Below are 19,411 nucleotides of genomic sequence, written 5' to 3'. Positions count from 1 at the left end.
ATTTGGAGGCTACTACATATACATACTGGAATCGAGCCTCGGATAAATGTACTGGGTGAACATTGATGATCCGAAACTGTTGCCAGTAACCAGATCACATGCCTGCAGTTGGTGGGGAGATGTAGGAATGCTCAGTTGTTAGGATTATTTGGGAACCACAGACAATGAAGCATTCTGCCTCGAGGTTTTTCTGGTAGAAAATGAGGCTGTCTCGAATCTTTTGTCTCAAGCTTGTCCAAACTTGAAAATTATCTTTCATATATTTTTTCTGATCCCTGTTTTTGAATTTATGCTAGCAGTAGTGTAATAAAAGGTCCTAGACTCTCAGAATGAAAACCCTAATTAATTTCTGCCTGGAAGATGCCACTCTAGATAAAAATATTCCTTCATTGCATTCTCAAAAATGTATTATTTCAGTACCACCCTCTTTTATGTATACTGATTTAATCTGTGGATAAGATAATGAATTTTGAAAGGCATTTCACCTTTCACAGTGTGCAAATAATATCAGTTACCACTGGCTTGATGGTAGTTGTGGTCTGTGCACAGGACCATGAAGATTCTCTTGAGTCATCCTTTAAATATTTTCCCTTTCTTTATTTGTTTGCCTTTCAATCCTGTAGGTATTCCCACAGTTTAGGGTCTTTGCTTGGAGCTGAGGGTTTAATCTCATCCCATCTTATTTCCATTTCCCTTTCTCTTGGTTTATACCCTGAGACACTTGGGGAAAGGAAAATTCTTTGCCAGATTCTTAGGTCTTTGCTTGAGGCAAAGTTCCATGAACACCCACGAAGCAAAGACCACTGTTCAGAAAAGAAAGTAGAGAGTTGTTCTTTCAAATTCTCATTTCTTGTTGTAGGGATTTAGAAGTGAGAAATAGCAGAGGAGAGGGTAAATCATAGCAGTGACAGGAGGCTCCTTTGGTACAGCTGCTTGTGGTCAGTGTGAGGAATGAATGTGTGGGCAGTTTTGTTTGTGCTTCGTGCTCAGTCGTGTCTGACTCTTTTGCGACTCCATGGACTACAGCCTGCTGGGCTCCTCTGTCCGTGGGATTCTCCAGGCAAGAAGACTGGAGTGAGTTGCCATTCCCTTCTGCAGGGGATCTTCCCAACTGAGGGACTGAACCCACATCTCCTTTGTTAAGAGGCAGATTCTTTCCCACTGAGCCACCAGTGAAGCCTGTGGGCAGTTTTATTGGGAGGACAAATTAAATGAGGAGCCAAACTCAAGATGCAGGAGAGGCAGGATGCCTCATTGAAAATGACGATTAGTAATTTGTTTCTGTAATTATCTCAAACACAATTGCTTTTTGTGGATTTTGAATTATGATTTTTAAATTCAAATTGATGAAGAAATGGGTAAAATGTGCTTCTTCTCTAGAAAAGAGTTTTTCTTAAAATGAAGCTGTAAAAATCCTCCTCCCAAGCTTTTTTCTCTCATTATGAAAGCCAAGCTAAAAAGTCCTAGGCTTGAAGGTAGGATTAGGACAGTAGTCACCATTTAAGTGTTTTCCTGTAGTCTTTGTATCCTCACTTGCAATGTTCTTTATGGTAGAGATTGAAAACCTTTCTTGCTCGTGACTGTAAGAGTTAGTGCCTCTTGGTGTGATGGATGGTAGGACTTCCTACACTCCAGAAGGACCTGCTTTGGATATTGTTAGAGCCAGCAACAACTCACCTGCCGTGTGTCATTTGAAAGCATTTTCTGAGAAAAGTAAACTTCTATTTCTAAAATCTGTCATTCTGAAATGTGCCTGCACTATTTTAACTTGATCTGCAAGGAAAGATCCGGAGCAGGGCTGATGCTCTTCTTTCTTATCCTTAGTGCTCTTCCTGCCACATTTTCAGTCTGGTTGCAGCCAACGGCTATAACAGCTGTCTCCCAACGTGGCGTGTGTGTTGACCTGTGGGCTTTTCTTGTGCCAGGAAACAATGTCATGAGAACCATCCATGGGGTGGGAGAGATGATGACCCAGATGGTGCTCAGCAGAGGCTCTATCTTCCCCATGAGTGTGCCTGACATTCAGCCCAGCCTGCACCCCAGCAAGCAGGGGAGCCCCACTGACCACGAGGACGTCACCGTCATGGACACCAAGCTGAAGATCATTGAGATTTTACAGGTGAGGGCCTACTGGGAGGGAAGCAATAGGCACCTACCTATGCCTATGGGCTTAATGTCTTAACTTTTTGTTCCAGATCACTGTGTAAATATTCTAAAATGCTGTTGATCTAATTTTATTTCATTTAAGATAATGATAAGCCTGGTAAGAAATCTCACACTGACACTATTTAACATATTCATTACACGTGTGCATGCCCATTAACTAGTTTAACGATGATACCTAACAAATGTGGAGTGCTTTGCGGTTGGCATAACTTCTTTAATATATATTTTGTCATTTAACATTGACCTTGATTTAATTTTACCTTAATTTAAGAAGGGTTTCAGAGCAGGCGAAGTTAAGATTGAATTCCAACTCTTTTTTTACTTTTAATTGAATTGGACATTTGATTCTACGTATACAGATATATCGTAGTAAGAGACTTTTTATTAACTTAAAAGCTAATTACTGTTTTTAGCATTTTATGTAAGTGACTGTCTTGATGTTTTTGTTTCCAAAAGGCTAGGAATAATAAATGTAAATATGTTTATTTATCTATGTACTTATTTTTAATTTTGGCTGTGTGGGCTCTTAGTTGCTGTGTGTGGGCTTTCTCTAGCTGCAGTGAGTAGGGGTTCCTCTCCATTGCCGTTCTCGGGCTTTGGTGGTTGTGGTGCATGGGCTTAGTTGCCCCATGGCATGTGGAATCTTCCCGGACCAGGGATTGAACCCGCCGTGTCCCCTGCATTGGCAGAAGGATCCTTAACCACTAGACCACCAGGGAAGATCAATAATCTATACATTTAAAAACTAACCTAGTCTAATACCTTTGTCTATGAAGTTAAAGGAATAAGCTGCTATTTTGTGACCAGTGGTTTAGTATGGGATAGTAAATAAAATCTCATTACTATAGCTATGGATTCTTAGCACTTTTTTTAAGTTTGGAAAGTAGTTTTATGATACTTTAATTATAGTATTTATTCCATATTTGAACATTGGAGCCTGAAGTTTTTGAGGATCTATTAAAGTTCTGGTTACAATTTACTAAGTCTTTCATCCTAATATAATGTAGACTAGCTACCAGAAGTGGTTAGTTGTCCTGGAAGGATTTGTACATTTTTATTTAAAGTAATTAGATTTATAATCATAAACTGTTTCACAGTTCCCCCACAAATTCCAAAGGCTAAGTCCTGAGAAATTATTGGCAGGCATCCCAACCCCGTGTTCACTACCCTGAGAAATCACTCAGTTGTCCTGTTCTTAACCCAGGGAAGGTGTTGATCACCTGACCTGTGGGCCTAAAGGGCTCCCAGCTTAGTGTCATCCTCCTCATGGGACAGACTCTGAAATACATGTCCTGATTTTAGCCCAATAGCAGTTACAGATATTCTGCATTTACAAAACAGTCCATTATAGCTAAAAAATGATGTTATGGTGAAACCATGGCAGGGCAGAGCAGGACTGGCTTACTTTTGCTGCTGCTTTTGGGTTCTTTATGTATTTCTGGTTGAACCTCTGTTCTTGCTCCAGTTTTTGTGTGTCAGTGTCTGACTCTGATTCCCTGTGTCTGTGTCCCCCTGTGCTCCTCTTGAATGTTTCTTTTTTAGAATGTCTCTTCAAGAATTCCTTTGTAGCCACGTTCCTTAAGCAAGTCTCCTGCTTTCTTGCCAGCTCCTCTTCCTCTCCAGCCCTTCCTTTCTTTTCCCATCATTTTGTATATTTTCTTTTCATCTTTGTTTCTTGCTCATTCTCTCCCTCTGTCTGTCTTCAGCCCTTTGTTAATTCTTTCTCTGCCTTTCTTTTTGTTCTTCCCTTCCCCCTCCCCTTCTACCTTCGATTATTTTTCACAATTAACTATATTAGAGATGAAAGTTTGAATTTTGGCTCTATTTATAAAATGTAATTCTTTGAATATTAATCATCAACTAAAAGCCAATGAGTGTTTCATTAATTTTTGTTTTCATTCTTTGTTCTTTACATGAAAGTGAAGTGTTAGTCGCTTAGTTGTGTTGGACTCTTTGTGACCCCATGGACTGTACCTGCCAGGCTTCTCTGTCCATGGGATATTGCAGGCAAGAATCCTGGGTTAGCTTTCTATTTCCTTCTTCAGGGGATCTTCCCAACCCATGGATCAAACTCTGGCAGGCAGATTCTTAAGCATCTGAGCCACCAGAGAAATGAATTCGCTTAAAAAACTAACTATTCATTTTATGCATCTGCAGTCTAGCTTCTGCTCCTATCATTCTGCTCACCAAACCCACTGGTCCTTTCTCAGCCCTCTTCTCCCATGATCTGTCTCCAGCTTTGAAAATCCCCTTAGTAATTGGAATCAGTTCAACAAATAGTTGTAGTGGTGCTCAGTGCATGCTAATAAGAGTTTCTTCGGTGTTTGCTTTTCTCTCTGGATTATATGCTGTTCAGAGGCAGGTTTTATACCCTTGGCACCTTTTCCGCACTCTTGGTACCTGCCTCAGTACCTGGCTCAACAAGTTTGTGGAACTTGACTGAACATAGCTGACATGGAGCATGGCTGTGACCCAGGAGGAACATAAAGGTCTAGCAGAAGAGGAATAGGGAGAAGGAAGAGAAAGAGGCATTCAACTTTGGACCCGTAGCTGTAAATAATGTGTTGGGTGAGCAGAAAGGAGAAAAATTGATTTGGACTGGGGAACCAGGGAAAGCTTCATTTCAAAAGGGATTCAAACCTTGGAGGATATCTCAAAAGCTAGTAATTATGGGGTAGAGGAGAAGAATATTTAAGGTAAAGTGAACAATGGAAATAAATGTGAGGAGGCAAGAGAGACACTGCAGGCATTCCAGCCTGTGCTGTTGGGATGGAGAGAGAGGAAGGGGGCGGGAGGGTGGGAGGAGGGAGATGGGGGTCTGACACTGACTGTGGCATAGATAGTGAGAACTGGGTTTGGAGGGTACCACCAAACCCCAAGTTTTCTGAAACTTGCATGACCATTACTGTTTGCTGTCCCAGTGAGCATCTCTTAAGAGAGTGTAAGGGACACAGATAATAATTATACTGGGAGCAAAGGCTGTCCCAGGACTCTCCCAGGCAACCTGGGATGGCAGGTTGCCCTGCGCAAGTCTGCCTCTCTGTTGTTCCCCATCTCCACTCAGGTAGCAACATATACCTTTTCCTTCTTGATCTCCGTCATATTTTATATCACATGGGTAGCCCTCGATCATTTCCCAAGTATGTTAACAACGCTGTACCAGGGACTGACAGCCCTGTAGTTGAGACTCTGTGCTTCCACTGCGGGGGTGAGGGTTTGATTCCTGCTTGGGGAACTAAGATTCCACATGCTGTGCAGTGAAGCAAAAAACAAGTAACAACAAACAGCGCTATGGCAAAATATATTTCGTTTTTCCAATTCAATCACTCTTCTTGAGGACCCTGGGCTCCAGGCACTTGCATCCTTCTCAGTGCTGAGCACAGATGGGAACCTTGTTGGTATTTAGTCTCTGTCAATATGTCCGTTAAAGAGAACAAGGACAGCAACACAGAGCCAAGAAGGGCCAGGTGGCAGTGAGGCATATCCCTGGTATACCGGATGCTGTTGCTTAAGCTGCCCCTCTGAAGCGTAGCTCCAGGACTCCTTTTGTTATAGTCAGAATCCACACTATTGTAGCTAAAATCTTGGCCTTTCTGTTGTGAACGAGGGTCTCAGCTCCAGCACTTTTCTTGCGGAGCCGGTGGAAACTCTGCTCAGGGCTCAGGAAATTATGTCATGATAATGTCTTCATCCATGTCTACTGGATACCCCCACCTGGAATATTCCAAGAGTGATCGTGGGAAGTCATGTCATCTTCTTTTCAAAAACTGTTGAGGGATTTTACTGACCTTGGCTCCTGCAAATGCCTCACTATGCTTAGTGTTATGACTGTTTATCATGGGTGTGATGAAGTGTTGAGTTTTCCAGTAAAGTTTCGAAGTAGTTCACGTGACATGTTGATAGTTACATTGTTCCTGCTGTCCTGTAATGAAATGAATTTTTAAACACCATGCTGACGAAAGAAACTTATGTTGTTTTTAATGTTTCTTATAGTTTATCTTGAGTGTCAGACTAGATTATAGGATCTCCTATATGCTGTCAATATATAAGAAGGAATTCGGGGAGAACAATGGAAATGCCGAAACGTCCGCCAGTGGCTCTCCTGATACACTGCTACCATCAGGTATTACCTTTGTGACAATATTTGCTCTCTGGATGATGTTTCCATGAGAACTTGAAAGTTCCTTTTGATGTTTTAAGACAAGAAGCATTTGTATGAGACAAAAATGTCCAAATAATCTCCACCAATGAAATGAAGGAGCTGAGACAGAAATTAAATAACTTGTCAAGAATGGCAGGGAGGATGTTTGCTGCTTCTGGTGCTCTGTCCTTTGAATGCAGTTTTTCTTGTTATCTTCACAACTCCACAAGTTTGAGTACTCTTTATCGTGCCAGCTTACTGATAAGAAGACCGAGGTTAGAGCAGTTAAGTTACTTGCTTAAAGTTATGAAGTAGTGGAAAAGGGATTTTCTCTGAGCTCTCTCCAACTGGAGGTCTGAATCTTGTAAGAATTATGCTGTTTTGGTGAAAATCCAAGGGGATTATTTTTTTGGCTTGATCACAGAGCATGTGAAAGGCATCTATCAGGAAGAAAGGTATTTTGTAGGAATTACCCAACTCAAGAATAAAGACATGGCATTCCCATAAAGGTCTGGATGTGGATGTTGGTTTTACCGTGTATGTATGTGTGTTGGTTCTTTATTATCTTGTACAGTTGTAAACTGGTACTGTTTTCCAGTTTTTCACACTTAAAGTGTGTAAGAATGAAGCTACTCTCTCTGTGAGTATAGGAGCATAATGACATAAGAGCATAAAAATTATTGTAAAAATGTTGTGACTCTAGAAAGTACCTTATGAAACCCAAGAAATATTAAATCACCATTTTTTTTCTGGCTAGATCAGGCCAGCCGTAACAAGCTGGAAATTATATCATATTGAAGATGGAATCTTTATCATTGACAATTTAGCCAGTTCACAGAACTCTTTTGCTGGGGTAGGATGTATATACAGATATGAAACTTCTTGGGAACTACAACCACTGTGATAACATCAGGGAGCCTCTTCTTCGTGCATCAGTCAGTTTGATAGGAAAGTCAGAGTAGTTAACATGGGTGCTAAGCCGAACGTCCTGCTCCCTGACTCATCGGTACCATCCAAAGGCGGCATGCTCTACAGATGGAGTTCAGCTCTCCTGAGCTAGAAGTCTCCCTGGCACATTTACAGCTGTGTTGTTTTTATGCTTCCCAGAAGTGTAGAACCCCAAGGGGCTATTTCCAGGAATGAGGAGGCAGAACCAGAAAGTCTTGCTGGCGTCTGCATTGACACTAGCATAACAATTATTGGCTCTCAGAAGCCAGACTTCTGGAAAAAGGAGCTCTGTCAGTAAAAGTGTGGGAGAGGAAGTCTAGGGGCATCCCCAGAAAACCAGTCTTCTTTGATTTATCTGACCTTTTAAATCGCTTGTATTTGTATGAGGTAGCTTTCTGGGAAAAATTTTTTCCCTTTTTATATCTTGCTCCTTTTTCTTTTCATGCTTTGGAGATGAGAAATAAATTGTGTACCTATCATAGACATCTTCAAAATGTTAGTGGTGGGAATGGGTGTGGAATCAAGACTGGTTCACATTAAAAAAAAAAAAAGCACTCTGTCCCACAAGAAGAAGGCATGGAATTGCAAAAGTAAGCTTAGGTTAAAAGATCATATTGTTTAGAACTACCATGTAATAACAAGGTTCCTTATGGGTATATTGTGATTCTTTAAAAAAATATTATCTTTCCATATCATTATCCATTTAAATTATATGTATGTATATAGGTACGTGTGTATGTAGTTTTATATATATATATATATATACACACACGTGCTTATATAGATGAAGAAACTTTGTAAATAGTTCTTTGTGATCTTTTCAATGTATCTTTGAGTATAATGATTTTAAAATGTAAACTTCAATTTAAAATATTGATGAATAAGAGACATTGTATTGTGACTTTTTAAAGTGTTAATTGACTTTTGGTGGCATAAAGAAATTAAGACAAAAGTATTTTTAGGTATGCTACATTAATATAAATATTGGGACTCCTAATTATAAAAATATAAAGAATGGATTTTTTACCATTTATCTTTGCAGCTATTGTTCCTGATATAGATGAAATTGCAGCTCAGGCAGAAACTATGTTTGCTGGAAGGTATAGTAGCATTTATGTATCATTATTTTATGAATAAGATTTTACTTAGAATTTTACAATACTTTGTCATTCCCTATATCTATTTAATTTTATATCCTTTATGGTTCCCAACATAATTCCTGCCAGAAATGAAGCTGCGAATTTACTATAGAAGAGAAAGCATAGCTTTTCTTTAGGTCAGGTTAAAAAAAAAGAAAGACAGGCGAGATGAGATCAGTGTATTGAACTTTCCCCTGAATTCTTTGCTTTTCTTTCCTCAAATAATGACAGCACACGAATGCCCTTTAAGTCCCCTGGCAAAAATATCGCTGGATCTTGCAAAACACTGCTTCCCAAAATCTGAGAAATTTGAGGCAAGAAAGCAACTTCTTTCAATGTTATCATTAACTATATATGTGAGAACTAATGCTTATTATCTGCCAATTGAAAATATCCATATGATTGAAGAAAATGAAGTATCTCTGCCATGGCTACCCTCCTTTGCTGTCAGAAGCCCTACTATTCATTGTTTTTAGGTGGTTTCTTTGGTTTCCCCAGAAATGAAACTAATAGTCAAAAGGAAGAGAAAAAAACTGTACGATGTCTGAGCTGCAAATACTGAGTTTCTAGCATCCATTTTTATTTCAGATTTGCCATATGTACCTAACGGATTTCTGTACTTAGCCTTGTGTTGCGTTTTCTTTGATTAGCAAGAAAGAGAAGAAGACAGACTCAGGGAAGCCCAAAAAGGATTTTTCTCTCTAGTGAACTTTTGGTTTAGGTTTGTTTTTATATTGTTTTGCCAGTTTCTGCTGTTGTTATTGTTACTGTGTTTTCCTATTCAAGTATTTCATTATTCCTGAGAAGAGGATAAACCAGTGTATGATTTTCACCGTAAAATAAACCAACTTTTCATCCGGGTAATCTAGCCCAGAGTCCGAATACCGGAGACTCGCGGGGTTGCTCCGGCTATGGCCTTGCCTGTGTGCGTGCGCGTGCGCGTGCCGTGCGTCACTGCCTCACCGCCTGTCCTGAGCAGGTTTTAGGCCTGGTGGGGAAGTGGGGAGGGCGGGGGGCGTGGTAAATTGGCCCTTGCTGCTGCTGTTGCTAAGTCGCTTCAGTCGTGTCCGACTCTGTGCAACCCCATAGACGGCAGCCCACTAGGCCCTTCCGTCCCTGGGATTCTCCAGGCAAGAACACTGGAGTGGGTTGCCATTTCCTTCTCCAATGCATGAAAGTGAAAAGTGAAAGGGAAGTCGCTCAGTAGTGTCCGACTCCTAGCGACCCCATGGACTGCAGCCTACCAGGCTACTGCGTCCATGGGATCTATCCAACTGATATGCCTTCTCAATAAGCGCTTCTGGATTGATTCAGATTCTATCTTTTGTCTGTGCCTAGATTACCAGATCATCCCAGTTTGCCTGCGGCTTTCCTAGTGCAATCACTGAGCGTCCCCCATCTTAGGAACCTTCTCAGTCTTGGACAGACTGGGAATTTGGTCACCCCTCCTTTCATGGACAGTCACAAGCTTTTCTTTATGTTCCGTTTCCTCATCCGTTGTGCCTGCAAGCTAAGTCGCTTCAGTCGTGTCCGAATCTTTGTGACCCTACGGATTGTAGCCCTCCAGGCTCCTCTGTTTCTGGGGATTCTCCAGACAAGAATAATGGAGTGGGTTGCCATGCCCTTCTCCAGGGGATCTTCCCAACCCAGGAATCAAACCCACGTCTCTTATGTCTCCTGCATTGGCAGGCAGATTCTTTACTACTAGCGCCACCCTGGGAAGCCCCCTTGTTAGTAACATGAGGCCTAAGAAAGTAAAAATGCCTTCCTTTGCAATTTCCAATTTTTTGTGGAGGGGTGATGGTGGAAATGGTGTAAGTCTGAGAATGTATATACAATATTAGCCATTTATGACTAGATTTTATGTAAATACAAGTCTTTTAGAATGATTTTTTGGTTTTACAGAAAGGAGAAAAATCCAGTTCAACTTGATGATGAAGGAGGCAGGACGTTTTTACGGGTCCTTATTCATCTGATCATGCATGACTACCCGCCTCTGCTATCAGGAGCCCTGCAGCTGCTGTTCAAGCACTTCAGCCAGAGAGCGGAAGTTTTACAGGCATTTAAACAGGTGAGATTGAGTAGCCTTCAGTGCTTTCACCCGCAGAGGCTCTGAAATGTTGTTTATAGCATCCAACCTGACTTAATGGTTGCAGAGTTAATGAGACTGCAGCTTTTCCTGGGGACACTTTCTATTTTTAAAGATAGATATGGCCTTGTCTGCAGCTAAGACATGATCTATTTTAGAAGGTGATTTTTCAGTTAATATCTTTAATGTGGATGATAGGCACTAAGATTTAGGAAAGCACTGGGGGATAATACCATATTAGGAATTTTGTTGCCCCTGCTGTTATTCTGACCCTAAATTTTACTGATCAGTATGGGTACTGCACCGAAATAAATGTTTTGTGATTGAAAAATATATGAATCCAAAAGAGAAGAATTGTGATGGAGCTAATCTTTTTCTTTGTCATCTTTGAATGATACCAATTTTGAGACCATGAATGAGGACTATCTCCAGGTTCCTTAATAGAGCATTGATCTTCATTAGGAAATTTTACAGGAATATGTTAAAATATGAAATAATTAAAAGTAATTATATAAATAGGTAAAGCTATTCATATAGTCTGGAGAAGGCAATGGCAACCCATTCCAGTACTCTTGCCTGGAAAATCCCATGGACAGAGGAGCCTGGTAGGCTGCAGTCCATGGGGTCGCAAAGAGTCGGGCACAACTGAGCAACTTCACTTTCACTTTGCACTTTCATGCATTGGAGAAGGAAATGGCAACCCACTCCAGTATTCTTGCCTGGAGAATCCCAGGGACAGAGGAGCCTAGTGGGCTGCCGTCTATGGGGTTGCACAGAGTCGGACACGACTGAAGTGACTTAGCAGCAGCAGCAGCAGCAGCAGCATTCATATACTCACATAATATATACAAATTAAGCTTCAGACTATATGGGTATTTTCTTCCACTTATTTTTATGTTTCTACCTGTTTCAAACAGGGGGTCTCAGAAAAATTAACTTTATCAGTAAAATTAGAGTTTGGGTATCTTTAACTTTAAATTACTCTTTAACATTTTGAAAAGCATTTTTAGGGCTCACTTTTGTATATGTATAGTTCCTTATAACATGTGAATATATTAAGTGGAATTTACAGATACTTTCAGGTAAATTTTCATGATCAATATACATGTAAAATATCCATAAATAGCCTAGAAATACTAAACTTCAACTGAAGGATACATATGTTGAAAGACTTGGGGTTTTTGACATAAATGAAATTCCATAAGTAAATCGAGGATTGAAATTCTGTTTCCAGGTGCAGTTGCTGGTGTCTAATCAGGATGTAGATAACTACAAGCAGATCAAGGCAGATCTAGACCAGCTTCGACTTACTGTAGAGAAATCAGAGTTATGGGTTGAGAAGAGCAGCAGCTATGAGAATGGAGAAATGGGTGAAAATCAAGTAAAAGGTGGTGAAGAGCCAATTGAGGTTTGTTTTCAAGATCTAAATTGAAATCATCTGAACAATATCTTTTAAACCAGCATAAAATTTCCATTTGCCAAGTCGATAATCCACATAAACTTGTACTTTGGTTAATTCTTGTTAATTGTTCTCATTATATCATCTGCCTCCTTTTTCACTCTTTCTCCTTCCCACTCTCAATCTTATAATCCAAGAATCAAGACAACAGGATGGAGTGAGGTGGAGAGAAAAGGAGTAGGTCGTAAGCCTAAACCTATGAAGAGAGGGGAATTTTCATTTTTAACGTTCATGGTGGCTTTTTTATTGCCAACCTATAAATCATTCTTTTCATTATTGAATATCCTTATAAATAAGTAAAAATACCCAAATGAAAGAACATTGTCAACATGAAAATCCCCCAAATTTGTTTGATCTGAAAAATGGTAAAATGGTGTTCGTAAGTCTTTTGTTATATTGGTTTTAGTTTTCCCTGGGCTAATTTCATTGCTGTTTGTGCATTTTGCTAAATGCTAAATAAACCATTAAAATTTTTTAAGCATTTTTTAGAAGATCAGTGCCAACACCATGATTGATAATATGCTGAGTTTCTTAAATACCTGTCCAGTGTTTTATTTATTTATTTTTTAATTTATTTGGCCGTATTGAGTCTTAGTTTCAACATGCGAGATGTTCGATCTTAGTTTTGTCATGCAGAATCTTCAGTTGTGGCATGTGGACTCTTAGTTGTGGCATGTGGGATCCAGTTCTCTGACCATGATCCAAATCTGGGTTCCAAACCTGGGTTCCCTGCTTTGAGAGTACCAGATTTTAGCCACTGGACCACAGGGAAGTCCCTATTTAGTTATTATTTTAATCTACAGGAATGTAAACTGTTTAGAGGGGTTAACCTGCTCCGACTTTTCTGTTTGTTGGAATACCCAAAGTATTTTGTAGTGTAGGGTGTTGAGTAGGAGGTAATTAGTGGTAATGGGAAATAATAAGATGCTGAAAAATTCCAAAGGGAAGTTCAGTGGTGGGTAACTACTTTCTACTTGTCTCAGCACTAATTGCCACTGATCTGCACAATATTTTTGACTTAATTCTTTAGAAACTTTTCTGTGATTTTATGATATAAGTTGGCTCAATGGTAAAGAATCTGCCTGCCAGTGCAGGAGACGTGGGTTCAATTTGTGGGTCAGGAAGATCCCTTGGAGGTGATAATGGCAACCCACTCCAGTATTGTTGCCTGGAGAACCCCCATGGTCAGAGGAGCCTGGTGGGCAATAGTCTGTGGCGTTGTAAAGAGTCAGACATGACTTAGCAACTAAGTACATACACACACATGATATGTTAGTGGCATGCAGAATTTCTACAGCTTTTTTATTGTTGTTGAAATGGAGTTCTTCCATAGCGTATTTAAGATATAAGAGAAAATTCAACATTTATATAGTATTTGCTGTATTACCAACTCTTACAGCAGAAACTGTCATGCAAGGTATATTTTTTTAAAATGTCACAGTAGACTTTGGAGATAGTTATAAAGATCACATTTCTGAATCAGCTGAATTAACTGAAATTCAGAAAACCCAAGGATTTTCTCACTATCAAGCAGCTCTATGTGATTTTTAACTCAGGTCTTTTTAATAATAAGCTCCAGGCTCTTTAATATAAAATTGCACTTTCTGATACAATATTTAAAGTTATTAAGGGATGTATTATGCTTTCATGAAGATAGAATACCTCTTCCTTTTACAAATACATATTTTGTAAATATTCTAGAGGATAAATGTAATGTTTCTTCCCTTTTCAGAACTTTTCATTATTTTATTTTAATAGAGAACAACTCTAAACCTTAGGAAAAATGCATTATGCTTTTTGTAAAAGTTTGCCCAGAAAATCACTTAAGAGTAGAAGTGAGATGTTCTGTGAGGGATGTCAGTCACTAGTCTACAGTTTAAGTTCCCAGTCATGAGGGAAAGTGGAGCAAGAATCTGTCTTCAGTGTATATCCACAACATCCTCATAGTAGTTTAATAAAAGTTTGTGTTGATGTGAGAAAGAAAATGAGTAAGTCATCTGATGATAGTCATTTTATTAAAAATAAAATTGCATTACATGTGGGCTATAAAACTATTTTTCTAGGGACTTCAGATAAATATAAATCAATAAAGTTGAAATATATTTATTTATTTGTTGAGGTTGGGATTTATCAGTTCAGCACATGTTAATAATTTTAGGTACTTAAAGCAGGAAGTGATTTAATACAAGGAATTAAATTTTAGGAAAGTCTAGAGGAATACAGTTTTAGAGGCTGCCTTTGGACTATAGAGTTCAGGGTCAAACAATCATAACCGTGCTCCAGAGGCCAAGAATCTGCATCAGCTGCTGTATAAATACTACAGCCACCAGCACTGACTTGTACCTTAGACACGTATGGACCCCTCGGATCTGTTGGGATTTTCTTTTCACCCCGCACACCCTCAGGAAGGTGGATGGGCCTTGAATGGATAGGGCATTCAGAGGATAGGTTTTGGTGTCAGACACCCTAGAATGTGCCACTCACTATATGTGTGACTTTGGGCAACTGATTTGAATTCTTTCAGTTTTGTTTTCATTGTCCATTCAGTGAGCTTAATAATGATACTTAGCTCATAGTGTTACCATGAAGATTAAATGAGTGAACTCTGTGCATATGGGGTGTCAGTTGATATGACTTCAGTGGGAAAATATAGACAATATGGTGACATATTAGTTACCAACAAGTCAAGAAGTAAGTCTCCAGCTTTAGTTAATGTATTGTCTCAGTGCAATCATTATGGACCAGTGGCCTTACACTGAGACTGATCTTCCTCATGGTTGCATCAGGATAGCCTCATCCTAGCATCACAACACCCCAAGAAAGAATGTCTGTGCTTGTCTGGGTCTCCTGCTCAACAGCAAGTAAACCTTTCCCAGGTGCCCCTCAGTAGATTCTATCTCATGTCTCCTTGGCTGAAGCAGGACCATATGTTTACCTCTAAACCAAGGGGCTGTGAGTTTAGACTAAATAAAAAATGCTCTACAGGTTACTAGAATACTCTCCCCTGAGTTATGTGGGGGAAGGATAAACAAAATCAGAATTTGCTTGTGGGGCTTCCCTGGTGTTCAGTGGCTAAGACTCCATGCTATCAATGTCGGGGGCCTGAGTTCAATCCCTGATCGGGGAACTAGGTCCCACATGTTGCAAGTAAGAGTTTACATGCTGCAGCTAAAGCCTGAATGCCTCAACTAAAGATCCTGCATGCTGCAACTAACACCCGGGGCAACCAAATAAGTAAATAAATATTTTAAAAAATCTGCTGGCAAGGGAGAAGGAAGTAAGGATGTAGGTTAGCAACCAACAGTGTCTGCCAAAAATCTGTAGTCCGTGAATGCTTGTTATTATTGTTGGTTTTTATGCACAACATATTGTGCTGTTTATTATGATGGATATGGAATTATGAAATCTTAAAAGATACTTGTAGGGTTATCAAGTCCATTTCCTATGTGGTATTTGTTCTGTCTCTAAATAGCTCACCTAAGTGAGATATTTCTTAAAACAAACTTCTGTGATGGGAAATTCAATACCTCCTGAGGTAGAACAGTCTGTTGAAATTAGTGTATCGCTTGAGAAATAGAATATTACCAATAAGATGTCCCCATGGTCCATCCCTGTATTCCAGAGGAAACCATTTTCATGAGTTTATGTTAATAATTTCCTTACTTATCATACTGGTTTTACTATGTGTATCTGTATTTCTAAAACATTTAACAAATGAAAAGAATTTCATTTAGTTTTTTTTTTTTTATTGGAGTCCAGTTGCTTTATAATGTGTTAGTTTCTACTGTACAGCACAATAAACCAGCTGTACATGTACATACATTCCTTCCTTTCTGGACTTCCTTCCTATTCAGGTTACCACAGTGCATTGAGTAGAGTTCTTTGTGCTAGACAGTATGTTCTCATTAGTTATCTGTTTTATACATAGTATCAGTAGTGTTTGTGTGTCAATCCCAGTCTCCCAATTCCTCCCATCTTCTTGCTTTCCCCCTTGGTGTTCTCTATGTCTGTGTCTCTATTTCTGCTTTTCAAATAGGATCATCTACACCATTTTTTCCTCTGATAGCTCAGATGGTAAAGAAACGGCTTGCAGTATAGGAGGCCAGAGTTCGATCCCTGGGTTGGGAAGATCCCCTAGAGAAGGAAATGGCAACCCACTCTAGTATTCTTGACTGGAGAATTCCATGGACAGAGGAGCCTGATGAGCTATGGTCCATGGGATCACAAAGAATCAGACACAACTGAACAACTAACACACACACACACACACAAACATATGATTTTTTTTAGATTCCTATATATATATATTAATATACAATATTTATTTTTCTCTTTCTGACTTATTTCACTTTGTATGACACTCTCTAGGCCCATCCATGTCTCAACAGATGACCCAATTCATTCATTTTTATGACTTGAGTAATATTTCATTGTATTAAACTCTTAGAGTAAAACTTAGGCAGAAGTTTTTTTTTTCCTCCACATAAATCTCAGCAAGATCTTTTTTGACCAACCTCCTCGAGTAATGAAAATAAAAACCAAAATAAACAAATGGGACCTAATTAAACTTAAAAGCTTTTGCACAACAAAGGAGACCATAAACAAAATAAAAAGATAGTCATCAGAATGGGAGAAAATATTTGCAAATGAAGCAACTGACAGGAATAATCTCTAAAGTATATAAACAGTTCATGAAGCTCAATATCAAAAAAACAAACAACCCAATCAAAAAATGAGCAGAAGACCTAAATAATTATTTAGTCTGTTTTAGGTATGTTTTTGTTCTCTGTCTTTGTTGTTGTGTAGCAGTGACTTATTTTATTTTCTCTAATATACATTATTACATTTTATGCAGATGTTTATCTAATAAACCCTTGATGGACATTTTTATTCTTTACAGTTCTAGTGTGTTGAAAGGAAATTTGCTACCAAAAGGAGCTTTAAAAACTTTGAAATATCACCTGATGCACATGTTTAAGAGACCCTTCAGGATATATATTTAGGTGTAAACATCTAGTATGATTACCAAATAATGTCGGTTGCTTTCCAAATGCCAAATGATACTCCTGGGGTATGTAAGAATTTCTGTAATTCCCCATCATGAAGACTCCTGGTTTTCTCGCTTTTTCATTTTTGATAATTGGATGTGTTTGGTATATTATCCCTGTTTGATTTTCATTTTTCTGGGTTTTTATGAAGTTGAGCATGTTTTTATATGTTTATTGGACATTTCACTTCTTCTTCCAGTTTCAGTTTAGTTCAGTTCAGTCGCTCAGTCATGTCCGACTCTTTGCGACCCCATGAATTGCAGCACACCAAGCCTTCTTGTCCATCACCAACTCCCAGAGTTCACTCAGACTCACGTCTATCGAGTCAGTGATGCCATCCAGCCATCTCATCCTCTGTTGTCCCCTTCTCCTCCTGCCCCCAATCCCTCCCAGCATCAGAGTCTTTTCCAATGAGTCAACTCTTTGCATGAGGTGGCGAAAGTTCTGGAGTTTCAGCTTCAGCATCATTCCTTCCAAAGAAATCCCAGGGCTGATCTCCTTCAGAATGGATTGGTTGGATCTCCTTGCAGTCCAAGGGACTCTCAAGAGTCTTCTCCAACACCACAGTTCAAAAGCATCAATTCTTCGGTGCTCAGCCTTCTTCACAGTCCAGCTCTCACATTCTGTGTGGGCAGGTAGTTAGATCCTACCAATTCATGTGTACCTACTACTGAGTTAAAAAATATTTTTTATATCAAGTCATGGTGATGCTCTAAGTTTAAAATTGAGTATTGTCTTTTCATCTGTTATTTCTTCTTTACTTGTTTTAGTGGGTGTTGGTAAGATTTTCTGGTACAGTATTGAGCAGATGTGGTGATAATGGCATTTTTGTTTTGCTTCTGATTTTAAAGGGAATAATTTTAATATTTTACTATTGAACATGATGTTTATTATACTTTTTTGTAGATACCTTTTATCAATCGAGGAAATTCTCTCCTGTTTTTCATTTGCTACTTTTTACCATGAATGATTATGATTTTAATTAAATGCAGTGTATGCATCTATCAAGATGATGTTTTCTTTAATTTTTGTATGCTAATTTTAATAACATGAATCATCAATAGACTTCTATAGTAACCTTGTATTCTAGAAAAAATATGTCTTGATGATATTTTATGCAGTACTGCATCTAGCTTCCGAGGATTTTGTTTACCATTTATATCTATGTTATCAGTGAGGTTGGTCTCTAATCTTCCTTTCTTGTACTGTTCCTGTCAGTTGTTGGTATCAAGGTTAGACTAGTTCCATAATGAAGTGAGTTATAGACTCTTACCCTTTCTTTGGGTAAGGTTGGAATTGTCTCTTCTGTCAGTGTTTGGTAGAACTTGTCTAAATTTGCATGGGCCTTGGATTTAGTTTGGGTAGATTTTAACTAGTAATTAATATTGTAGAGATTATAAATTCATTAAACTTTTCTCTTGTGGGTCAATTTATATATTATTCTAGTTGTATACTTTAGTTTTCAAATTTATTCATCTTTCACTATCTTTTAAAATTTCTGTTACATCTGTAGCTTCATACCCCCTTTTCATTCTCTTCTTTTTCCCTTTAGATTTCACTCTTTGGATTGTACAATTCTATGAGTTTTGACAAATGTATGATATCAGGTACAATCTCACCAGAGCTGTACATATTTTATTCATCTTTTTAAATGAATTTATTTTTGGCTTGTTAAGCTCCTGGGCTTGTTTGCTATTTCATTATACTTATCGTATTATACTCTAGCCTTTTAGATTGACATACTTTGCAGACTTAAAAAAAAAGAATGGTATAATTCCTAAGGAGCTGCATCCCACAGATTTTGACAAATGGTATTCCACAGGATGGGAAAAGGTCAGTTTTCATTATGATCTCCAAGAAGAGCAATGCTAAAGAATGTTCAAATTACCATACAACTGCTCTTATTTCACATGCTAGCAAGACTGTGCTCGAAATCCCTCAAGCTAGACTTCAGGAGTATATGAACCAAGAACTTCCAGATGTAGAAGCTGAGTTTAGAAAAAGCAGAGGAACCAGAGATCAAATTGCCAGTATTTCGCTGGATCATGGAGAAAGAAAGGGAGTTGCAGAAAAACATCTACTTCTGCTTCATTGAGTACGCTCAAGCCTTTGACTATGTGGATCACAATAAACTGCAGAAAATTCCTGAAGAGACGAGAGTACCCAACCACCTTACCTGTCTCCTGAGAAACTTGTTTGTGGGTCAAAACTGGATGTGAAACAATGGACTGGTTCAAAACAGGGAAAGGAGTGCAACAAGGCTGTATATTGTCACCCTGCTTATTTGACTTACATGCAGAGTACATCATGAGAAATGGGTGTGTTGGATGAATCGCAAGCTGGAATCAAGATTACTGGGAGCAGTGTCAACAACCTCAGATATGCAGATGATACCACTCTAATGGCAGAAAGTGAAGGGGA

The 19,411-nt window shown here is 38.9% G+C and overlaps 1 protein-coding gene across 2 annotated transcripts in view; it reads left to right on the top strand.

The window, feature by feature from the left end:
• ITPR2 (inositol 1,4,5-trisphosphate receptor type 2) overlaps positions 1-19,411 on the top strand; it is a 589,849-nt gene that overhangs the window by 232,692 nt on the left and 337,746 nt on the right. For both annotated transcript variants that reach the window (XM_025285009.3, XM_025285008.3), the window contains 5 exons: positions 1,926-2,119; positions 6,160-6,289; positions 8,298-8,355; positions 10,300-10,465; positions 11,718-11,891. In XM_025285009.3, the coding sequence (XP_025140794.1) occupies positions 1,926-2,119; positions 6,160-6,289; positions 8,298-8,355; positions 10,300-10,465; positions 11,718-11,891 (722 nt within the window). The remainder of the gene's footprint in view (positions 1-1,925; positions 2,120-6,159; positions 6,290-8,297; positions 8,356-10,299; positions 10,466-11,717; positions 11,892-19,411) is intronic.

Source organism: Bubalus bubalis, chromosome 4, assembly GCF_019923935.1.
Source record: "Bubalus bubalis isolate 160015118507 breed Murrah chromosome 4, NDDB_SH_1, whole genome shotgun sequence".
Lineage (NCBI taxonomy): Eukaryota > Metazoa > Chordata > Mammalia > Artiodactyla > Bovidae > Bubalus > Bubalus bubalis.
The sequence above is the reverse complement of the archived record's forward strand: the minus strand, read 5'-3'. Positions and strand labels throughout refer to the sequence as shown.